Here is a 10,723-nt window from a genome sequence, read left to right as displayed (position 1 = left end):
ATCGCGCAAATATTATTTTACAAAGAGTGATAATATTTGAATGTCATGAGACGTTAGAGCCACAAAATAATATTTTACTACACGATAACACTTAGTATACCATAGCATCATATTATTTATAGATAATATCATCGTTTCTATCACTCTACTGGGATCTTAATGTGAGTTAAATAAGAAAAAAAAAGGGGGTCAAATTAGACAATGCCTTCTCGTCATTAATTGACAATTTAATTTCTCGTTAGAATTATTTACTTTGATTTCCATTAAAATAATTTACTTTAAAAAAAAATTAAACTCAACGATATTTTTCAATGAAGCATCTAGTTACCAGAACATCACTAAAAATCTCACGTCTCTGGTTTCTCTAAACAGTCGAAAGATCTTTCCCTCTTTAAAATGGGCCACTCATATCCACAATTTCATACCCCTCAATTCCCCACGCGCGTCTTCCCGTCTGACGCACCACTACCCAGTCCTCAATGGGCGGTGGCATCACGCTCCCTGTCCGCATGTCGCTCGTTAGGGACCCAAATGCAAAAAAGAAGTTTAAACAAAAAAGCGAAAATTAAAATAATAAAATAAAAGAGAGTAATTATCATTACTATTATTGGTTTCCTCGCCACCGTTCGCCTTTTGTTAAAACTTTCTTTCAAAATGTTTGTTATTTTAGCCCATTTCTCTCTCTCTCTCTAAACACTGAAGCCTTCTCTCTTTTTTTTTTAAAATTTTTTTTTGAGATACAAAATTGAATTTTGATTATAGGGTTTCGAAAAAATTAGGGTTTGTTTGTTGAAATTTAGGGTTAGGGTTAGATTAAAAAGAGGAAAGTGAAGGGATCTGAGTCTGCAAATTAAGAAGAAGAAGGACAAGAAAATGAGCTTGGATTCGGTCCCTTCAAATTCACATGGAAATCTCGACGAGCAGATTGCTCAGCTTATGCAGTGCAAGCCCTTATCGGAACAAGAGGTACTGTAATGTGAAAATTAAAAAAATATGATTTTTTTGTTATTGTGAAAATTTGTTTTTTTTTTTTGGATTTTCGCTTATTTGTAGTGGTTGTGTTAATTTATGAGTAGTGGTACGGATCGGGGTTGTTTGGTTTGTTGTGTAGGACTTGTGAGGGATCGATGAATTTGATGTTTTTGGCGGGAGATCTGTCAATTTTGTTAATCTTAGGGATATATTGGATCGATCTGGAAATGGATTTGTGGGTTATCCTAGGGATTGAATAAGATCTGTTAAATGAGATGATTTTAAATTGCATTTTCGGTTTCTTAAGCTGGGAACTTTTTATTTTTCTGGTTTATTGAATTGTAATAGATGCAGAGATATAGAAATTTTAATCTTTTCTTCTTGCATTTAATTTTTGGGATGCCCTAAGATTTGGTCTTGCTCTGAGTGCTGCTGATACTTTCACGGATTATATTGTCGGTTGTCCGCGCAGTCCTGGTAGATGTTAATGTGAGAGCTGCAGATCTTGGCATTTGTGACTGCGAATTTTCAATTTCTGTTTTCTTTTTGTTTGGGATATGGGGAGTAGAAGCCTTAGTTAGATTCATTTGATGGAAGATGCTTTTGTTGTGTTTTTCCTTTTTCTTGATTAGGCTTGTTGAAGCTGATGTCCATTTACATTGTATGTGGAATAGCATGTGAGGGGTGGGGAAGGATTTCAAAGTGCTTAGTCCGCAGAGGTTTTTTATATTTCTGAATGGGACTCTTGGAAAAAAAGAAATGGGTTGTGGAGGGAATCAGCATATTAGCATGCAAGAGGGCAGTTTGTACATACTTGTATTTTGATGCTTCTTTCTTTATTCTCAGCACTTTAATTATGTTAATCAAGATTTCTTATTCTCAATGCTTCTTGGTTGAGAACTGAACTTCATGTTGAGTTGGTGTAAATATGTGAGGGACCTAAGACGTGGAATGTTGTAAATTTTTTCCCCCTTCGTTTTGGTTCTACCTAGTACTTTCCTGCGATGTGTTTGGGAAAAGTCAATGAATGAGCCTATGGTTTTCTACATGAGAATGTTAATAGGCAACTGCATGCCATGAAAATTTCTGAGCCTTTTTTGGAAATATTTTTAGGATTTAGGCATATCACGAAGTTACTTCAGAAAATTGGCAAATACCATGCTCATGAAGAATCGGAAAATACCATGCTCATCTGCTTCCATCTTTCAATCCATTTGATAAAAAAAGGTGTATCAATGTTCCTATAGTGAGTTTTGTTTCAAGCTTGTTGATTTAAGGAGAAAAATTGTTATGGTGATGGCATAAACAAAAGCCAACGATTTTTGAACTGTTGACAAAATATGTTTTGCCACAGTTTCCTGGAACTCTGTCAATGTTTTCACTTCCATGTGCTTTTTTAGCATATTTACTTAAGTGGCAGTTTTTCCTTGCGATGTTTGTATTTTAACTGCACATAGGTCCATTGTCTGTGGCACATGTCCTTTTTTTTTTTATTTTTACTATTTTCCTTGTCTTAGGTTATGTTGCTTGTATCTATAGGAGTAGAAATACAATTTGTATCAGCGTTTTTACTGTTTTCCTTGGCTCAAGTTATTTTATTTGTATCTATTGGAGTAGGAAAACAATTTGCATCAACACTACTAGAGGTGTCTTTTATTTTATTTTATTTCTTTTTCCTGACATTTCTTTTTTATGTTTCAGGTTAGAGTGTTATGCGAAAAGGCCAAGGAGATATTGATGGATGAAAGTAATGTCCAGGTGTGCTTATTCTGCCATTGTATACGATGGCCTTTTTTTAAAAAAAAAAATCTGACAATTGTTTCTGTAGATACTATCAATTATTATTCTTTATGTGCTTGAATCCTGTTTTGTTTACATTTTGTTTTTCTTTGTCATTATCGTACTTTTCAATCTCAAGTTTCAACTTAGTAGATTTTAGGATGGCCATTTGGGTTGTGTTAGAGACAATGATCATGACCAACCTTAGTTTACCGCCTGTTGGTACTGTTAGTGCTTACTAAGCCTAAGTGATATGTAGGATCATTTGCTGTACTGTGTTTAAGGTTCTCAATCTCTTTTTCTTGGTTAGCTGGTCTATGCTTCATTTTTATATTTGGTAGTGCTTTTCTTGTATCAAATTTGCTAGTACTTACCAGGAGTTTAAGGTGTTGTGAATTTTAGTTAATCTTGTTTGTTTGCTTGCATTGCAGCCTGTAAAAAGTCCTGTTACAATTTGTGGTGATATTCATGGACAATTTCATGATCTTGCAGAGCTTTTCCGCATTGGAGGAAAGGTACTTCTTCTTAAGGGGTTATTATTGTCTCTGCTGAAGAAATGTTCATTAGTTATGCTGGATATTTAAGATATTCTAATTGGAGATTTATATTAGCCTCTTTTAAATATGGGGTTGAAGTCCTCTGCATATCTCAAGTAGAGGAGCTTTTACGTTCTAGCAGCTTAGGTGATGTCATGTGTGATGCATCCTGGCAATAGTGGTAATAACTGTCTGAAGCTGGGATCCTATGCACATTGTCACCTTATACCTACTTTTGTCAGTGCTGGGATGGTTCATAATTTAGCCAAAGTCATTTTCAACTGTATATGTTATCTTAAGTTTGGTGTTTTTGGATTGATAACTTTTGTGTTTGATTGTTTTGTCTGCTTGACTTGTTGTCTCACTGTATGTATTCATTTTCATTTATTATTTGGATATATTCACCATATTGGAGTTCGCAGTTAAATGTGTATTTTCGATTCCATGGTTTCTTTCAGTGTCCAGATACAAACTACTTGTTCATGGGAGATTATGTTGACCGTGGTTACTATTCAGTAGAAACTGTTACGGTATGTATAAGTTGGTATCTTTTGTTTTTAGTTTAAATGTTTAATTTCAGTTCAAAGAGTTATCTATAGGTAAGAGTGAGGATGCACTCTTTGTAGTTTCTTTTCAATCTGAAGCTTCTCATTTTCCGAATTATCAATCACTTTGGATTTAGTTTAGGTTTTGTGGTTTATGGCTGGGGCAGTATATTATGTTTCTGAATGTTTTTTTTGCCTCCCTTTTTCTCCAGCTTTTGGTATCTCTGAAAGTGCGTTATCCTCAAAGGATTACTATTCTAAGGGGGAATCATGAAAGTCGTCAGGTATCCTTCATATTTTATTTTAGATATGCTTTCTGGAAGTGCTTGTCAAAGTTGATATAATTGTCCTCCTCTTATTTCAGATTTCTTAAAATAATAGGTAGTAATCAAAGAACTATAGTTAGTTATTCTGTTTAAGTGGTGCCTTCTCTGTACGCCCTTATACAGGTTTTGAAATGTTTGCTTGCAGTTGAAACTTGTGATTCTCAGTCTTTTATCTCTAAAACTTTATCAGCATTAGCTGATTATGGCATTGTGTTTCCTTCTGCAGATTACTCAGGTCTATGGATTCTATGATGAGTGCCTTAGGAAGTGAGTTTCCGGGAATCCTTGGTTTCTAAGGTTCATCTTTTGATTGGAACAAAGAATTTTTGTAGCTTGGGACCTTGATTGGAAATTTTATCCTCACAATTGTAATATTGACTGTGTCAGACAACATGCTTTTCTTCTATTCAAGGTCTTGGTGCGATTATCTCTAGGCTTTCATCTGCTCTCAGATAGATCTAATGTGTTGATGGAACAGTTGTAGCTAGTCAGTCAATGTGGTTTTATTTTAAATTATTCAATTTCTGATTCATGAACACGGGCATCGATACCAATAACTGGTGCTGGCAGTCATTTCAAATAGATGCTGAAGAAAAAAAGTAAACATATTAAGGATTGGCTGTAGTGATTGGTTCAAATTTCCCCATAACATGCGATTGAAAGGTCTATTGTTTCTATAAAGGGACACAAGGGTCATGCTTCAACATTTATAAAGGTTGTCAGTCATCTGTCAAATATTCTATACACTCAGAGCATATCTATTCATGTGTATACATGGATTTGCAATGAACATATAAAAGTGATTATATGCCACGTTTATTCTGAAAAATGTGGCGAAATAACTACGAAGACAAAATTCGGTTTATAGCAGTGAAGACATATTTTGTAACATTGGATTGGGAAACAGTCTGCGGACCGTAGTTGGGTTGATGCACATGAAGAATAAGAATATAGTTTACCCTTAAGAAATGACTACTGTATTTTATGTAATTCTACTCAATATTCTTTCACGTCTGAAGTGTAAATCTTTTTTTCTTGGTTCAGTAAAGTTTCTTCTATATTTATCCTTGCTTGCTGTTTGTTTAGATATTCATCTCTTGCTTTTATTTGCAGGTACGGCAATGCAAATGTTTGGAAGATATTCACAGATTTATTTGACTATTTTCCACTGACAGCATTGGTTAGTATGACTTTATTTGTTTCTTTTGTTTTATGTCTAAAATGAAAAAAAGAAAAAAAAAAAGGGTATTCTTGGGTGCATAGAAAAGGGGCGTTGGGAGGTGGGGGATATTAGAGGATGGCCATTTGAATATTCATATCCATTTTAGATGAGAGTCCTAGTTTGGAAACCCCTAAAGATGTGATAATTGATTGTTGATCTGAGATAGTATTTTTTTTTTTTTTTCAGTCATGAAGGACTGTCTTATTTTATCAGTTTTTGAGCTCGTGCCAGGCAAGCATGAGTTACCTGAGTGTCAATTGTCAGCGTGGTTGCACTATTGTACTCACGACAGACCAGTACTGCTGCTACACAACCCCATTTATCATCATTGCCATCATGGTCAATGATTTAGAACCTGTAAAGCGCTCCACTCTGTCCTCTCTGCTAGAACACCCTCTACAACCAGCTTAAACCCAATCTGTTTATTTTCCAATATCCTCCATTTCATTTTCATGTTGAGTGTTGAGAATGCTGATTTATATTTTTTTATTTCCCCAACTACTACCTTAGCTGATCCTCAAGCTTGATAAGTGAAAATTAAATATTTTAATTGCTCTGCCATTGTTTTAGTTGATATTTGTAGTTTTCCATTATTATATGTAGTTTTTTCTGTTTTGAAGGTTGAATCAGAAATATTTTGTCTCCATGGTGGATTGTCTCCGTCCATTGAGACTCTCGATAACATTCGTAATTTTGACCGTGTTCAAGAAGTTCCCCATGAGGGTCCCATGTGTGATCTTTTATGGTCTGATCCAGATGATCGTTGTGGTTGGGGTATATCGCCAAGGGGTGCTGGATATACCTTTGGCCAAGTAAATACAATTGCTCTTTCCTTTCGTCATTGTATGTCACCCATTCAGAAAACTGTTTTTGTTGCTTATTTTCTTGTTGTTGCAGGACATATCAGAGCAATTTAATCATACAAATAACTTAAAGCTGATTGCTAGGGCTCACCAGCTGGTTATGGAAGGATACAACTGGGGTCATGTAAATACCTCCTATTTTAAAGCTGATGTGGCATTCTCTCTTTTTGGATTGGTGGTTTTCTTTTTTTCTTTTTTAAACTACGTTCTGCATATCTTTGACAGGAACAAAAGGTGGTTACCATATTTAGTGCACCCAATTACTGTTATCGCTGTGGGAACATGGCGTCCATCTTGGAAGTTGACGACTGCAAGGGCCACACATTCATTCAGGTTGATATCTCTCTCTTTGTTTTCCCGACACATGGTTCAAAATCCTAGAAGGCATGCGGATTGTTGCACTTGCTAAATCTTATGAAATTTCTATATTTGCAGTTTGAGCCTGCCCCAAGAAGAGGAGAGCCAGATGTTACCCGGAGAACACCTGATTACTTTCTATAATGCAAGCCGTCACAAACTTGGTATGTTACCAGCAGCCACTGCCTATCAGCTGGTGTATGTGTTCAGGGCGTTTCTCAAATTTAAGATTTATGCTTATGATTATGGTGGTGGACGGAAGGCAAAATCATGTAAAATGGACGGGTGAGGCTTCCTTGAATTGATTGTTTACTTGGATTATGATTGAGTTTCAAGAGGAAGCAGTGGAGCCGGCATTGCTCTAATCGACGTATGTACCATTTCCTGCAAACAAACAATATGGCCTTTTTTTTTTCCTTCTCTTGCTTTCAATTTTTTTGTTTCTTTTTGGTTCTTTCTTCTGTAGAAGGATGATGCTGGGAGTTGGGGATCTGTAGAGGGACGATGAGTTAAAAACATTTTTCTTATAATGGGTGTTTCTATAATTTTTTTCAATCATTATCTGTTGTGCTTTCAAATATTGCAAGCCTTATATTGTTCAAATTATTTTGTCTTTCAAACGTAAAAAAGCTTAGATTCCTTTGGTAAATTAACCCCTAATTCTATTATCTGATCCGTTCATAATTTTGAGGGTGGTAATTCTAATGGATATCGATTACAAATCTCATAGAATTATTCATTTATTTGAGGATGGGGATGTTGAATCTGTGGGAACAAATTGAAAAACTGTGTTGGGGGTTACACGGTGAAATCACAAATTCACAGTGAACTCTTTTGGCAATCTAGAAGATATTCTCCTGCGATAATGTTATGTTTACAAAGTTAACCAACGTACCATATGAAGGTTATTCATCATTTTTTATTATTAACTTTGTAAGGATGTAATTTTAGTATCTCACCTTTATAACCATATTCAAATGTCCCTTTATTTTGGCAATGAAATTGCAGAATCTAATGTAATTATCCTAAATTGCCAAGAGTTTGGATATTAAATCTAGATTGCATCATAAGAATCTATTGCAAATGTGTATAAATCAATATATTTCTTACTACAATGGACGTATTACAAATTTAATACATGGTCTGCTGATTGAATGCTTGTATGGCTGCCTCAACATGATATGAGTATTGGTGCTTCTAAATAATATGCTAAATCCCTAGGTTTTCCTGTATTATCTTCTTAAAACAATGTGTAAGAAAAATTGGAATAAAATAATTAATCCGTAGCTGTTGAAATTGATTGAGCTCTATAGTATGCCTGTCGCACCAAGAAAAGCTTTTTAATGTTTCCAACATAGGCTCTCTTTGTCAAGTTGTCATAGTCATTATCTTGTATGGCATCCAAGATTTTTTGATACAATATCAAGACTGTCCACACCTGCATGCATATCATTCACCGTGTCAATAATCTTCAGACTTGAGTCTTGTTTTTGTTGCAATTGTGAATCTTCATTAGATGGATTAATTCTTAGTTTATTTCAAAGTATTTTTTTAGTTACCGGCCATCGGCTAGCCTTGTCAAGCTCTGAAGCCCCCTCTTCTGCTAGCTTGTAGAAATATCTTGCTCTTGTAATTTGCTCTTTCATGAACTCTCTCCATTCATCACTGACCTTTCTTGAGAAAATATCCTCGTCGCGTAATCCAAATTTCGCAAGCTCGTCTTGAGGAAGATAAATTCTCCCTCTTGAAGCACTGAAAGTAAAGATTTTAATTGTTGGTAAGGATGTATTTAAATGCAACCACTAGCTGCCAAGTAGAAGTTTACGAAACTTACTCTTCGCCCACATCTCTGAGAATGTTTGTGAGTTGATTTCCGATACCTAAGTAGAGAGCTGCATTGTATATACTTTGAGCAGAAGCTGAGGAATCCGGATCCATCCCCATCACCGGAACGCTCATTAGGCCTACAGTGCCACCTGCATAGTAGCAGTAAAGATAGAGCTCTTGGAAGTTTGCATATCTGCATTTCTCTGTGTCCATTCTCATGCCCTTAATCATGTCCCTAAAAGGCTATTCATCATAAAAAAATTGAAACACCACATCAGATTCATAGACATAAGCCTAAAGCCAAAAAAATTTTAAAAAAATAAAATAAAAATCCATTTCTGAAATCAAAACTTTGAAGTACCTTGATGTGTAAATTGAACTTGGAAACAGTATCAGTAAGTGCAGCATCAAGAATGTCATTAGGGTGCCCATTGAAGATATCTTGTAGTCTCTCTTCCATCTATCAAGAGCAGCAGGGCTTACACAAAATGCATTCGGGCCATCAACTAGCTCATCAGTTCTCTTGCACCAAGCTGTGACAACAAAGCATTGAGTTGAATATTTAACACTTACATGTGCATTGCAACAATTAGTAGCACACATGACACGATTCTGTAACAGTTTTGAAGTTATGGATTAACCAAACAAGCGTGGTAATGTTGTTCACTATAACCTGCGCAACTTCGCTCATTATATCATTTCTATGATTAATTTACGTAAATTTAGTAGCTATTCCTCACCGTAAACCGCCCATATGGCTTTCTGTCTCTCTTTTGTCAGCAACAAAGTTCCTGCATCAACAACACAACTAGAATCATTTAGAAGAACAAAAGCAATAGAAGTTCATGTGCTATTAAGCTTCATCAAAATGGATGGAAATTAAAAGTACCCAAGTAATAAGTCTTTGCATATTCTGCACAAATTTTCCTGCATCTCTCATAAGCTTCATCAAGAAACATAGCATCGAGCTGTGGCTTGCTTCTGAAGGCATCTCCCTTGTCTGATAAATTGTTAGCCAGTGACTGTCTTTCCGCGATTTCGCATATATGTACATCACTCTGAAGCATGCCTTGTGTTGATAATCTGGGAGAATGATCGAGTTTTTCTCTCTGGGGATGTTTATGTTCAATTCAGATCTTGCCGCTGAATTGATAACTTGTAGACTCCATATTTTGCCTCTGCTCTCTCCGATGGATGGCTTAGCTGCAAGTGAAAAAGTTGAACACATTTTGCAGAAGCTTCAATTTTTCCCCCTTTTTTTGTTTCTCTCTTCAAAGATTCAGCACAACAAGGTGATGAATGTAGGACGATTTTACTTGCTACCCCACAGATTATGTAAGGTATAAGCCTGAGGGACCCTTAAGTGTTGTTTTAATATAGTAGCAAGAATGTGACGACTTTTCAAATTATAAAATGATGAATCAACTTTGAAATTTTTGATGACTTCTTCCGTCTCTGAAACTTTTGTTGACGTCTTGGCGCTTGCTTACTTTGACTCAAATGCCGTATAAAAATGAATGTCTACGCCAACTAATTAATGAAATGGGGAATCTATGAATTCACAGAGCTGAAGTGTTGAATTTAATATAATTAAATTCTACATATATTTGTGTGTTCATACACACAAACACGTAATACATATTAACATGTGATTCGCGTTATAAAATATCTACGTAAATTTTTCCTGCATATTTCATTCAAGAAGAACTAAAATGATTATTTTATTCTTAAAAAAAATACATTTTATTTGACAATAATAACACTAGGGAAATAACCTTTTGTTCGAACTGATATAGCCAGATACACCATCGACACATATCTCGTCTTATAAATATATTTTTTAATTCCCTCCATACATGAGACATGCGATGATAATTGATTTATATACATATAATATTGTCACATTACTTTTACTAACAAAAATGGCACAAGAATTTGTATATACAAAATTAATTAAAATAAACACGTTGTACTTTACAGTGACATGGACATTATATTTGTTTTCTTTTAGTAATAGTTTTAATATGTTGACGTATTCAAGGGTCCACAGAGGTATCAAGAGTGAAATTAAAAGAAAATCAAACTTATCTCTGTATTTGTTGGGTATTTAATGTATTAAAAATTATGCAATCACCTATTGTTAATAAGGTGGCAAATCACATTATTTCTGAAGTGTCCTTGTAAATGGAAAGGTTTTCTTTAACATATTGGAAACAAATTCAGTCGTAAGTCGTTCTAAGCCCAAACATGTGGACAATAAATGCCTCAACCGATCTGTCTAGGAAAGTTGTAGGGA

General features: G+C 35.1%; 1 protein-coding gene and 1 non-coding gene across 3 annotated transcripts; one reads left to right on the top strand and one right to left on the bottom strand.

Moving 5' to 3' along the window:
• Nucleotides 1-614: 614 nt before the first annotated feature.
• LOC102627524 (serine/threonine-protein phosphatase PP2A-4 catalytic subunit) lies at nucleotides 615-7,158 on the top strand. 2 transcript variants are annotated; one of them, XM_006492652.4, is made up of 11 exons: nucleotides 620-966; nucleotides 2,674-2,730; nucleotides 3,183-3,266; nucleotides 3,746-3,817; nucleotides 4,045-4,116; nucleotides 4,385-4,425; nucleotides 5,272-5,338; nucleotides 6,001-6,192; nucleotides 6,278-6,367; nucleotides 6,469-6,576; nucleotides 6,679-7,158. In XM_006492652.4, the coding sequence occupies exons 1-11, from the start codon at nucleotides 874-876 to the stop codon at nucleotides 6,742-6,744; spliced, it is 942 nt and encodes a 313-aa protein (XP_006492715.1). In that variant the 5' UTR covers nucleotides 620-873; the 3' UTR covers nucleotides 6,745-7,158. The 2 variants fall into 2 exon arrangements, with proteins under 2 accessions (XP_052291453.1, XP_006492715.1); XM_052435493.1 differs by lacking the exons at nucleotides 6,001-6,192; nucleotides 6,278-6,367; nucleotides 6,469-6,576; nucleotides 6,679-7,158 and adding an exon at nucleotides 5,567-5,953 and having other exon boundaries at nucleotides 615-966.
• A 517-nt stretch (nucleotides 7,159-7,675) lies between these two features.
• Nucleotides 7,676-9,831, bottom strand: LOC102628113 (phytoene synthase 2, chloroplastic). The gene is made up of 6 exons (XR_008052577.1): nucleotides 9,317-9,831; nucleotides 9,168-9,218; nucleotides 8,789-8,960; nucleotides 8,435-8,670; nucleotides 8,160-8,352; nucleotides 7,676-8,038 (listed from the first exon to the last, which is right to left on the bottom strand). It is a non-coding gene; the product is annotated as a phytoene synthase 2, chloroplastic (transcript).
• Nucleotides 9,832-10,723: the final 892 nt, after the last annotated feature.

This window comes from Citrus sinensis, chromosome 2 (assembly GCF_022201045.2).
Source record: "Citrus sinensis cultivar Valencia sweet orange chromosome 2, DVS_A1.0, whole genome shotgun sequence".
NCBI lineage: Eukaryota > Viridiplantae > Streptophyta > Magnoliopsida > Sapindales > Rutaceae > Citrus > Citrus sinensis.
This window is presented reverse-complemented; position numbering and strand designations above follow the sequence as displayed.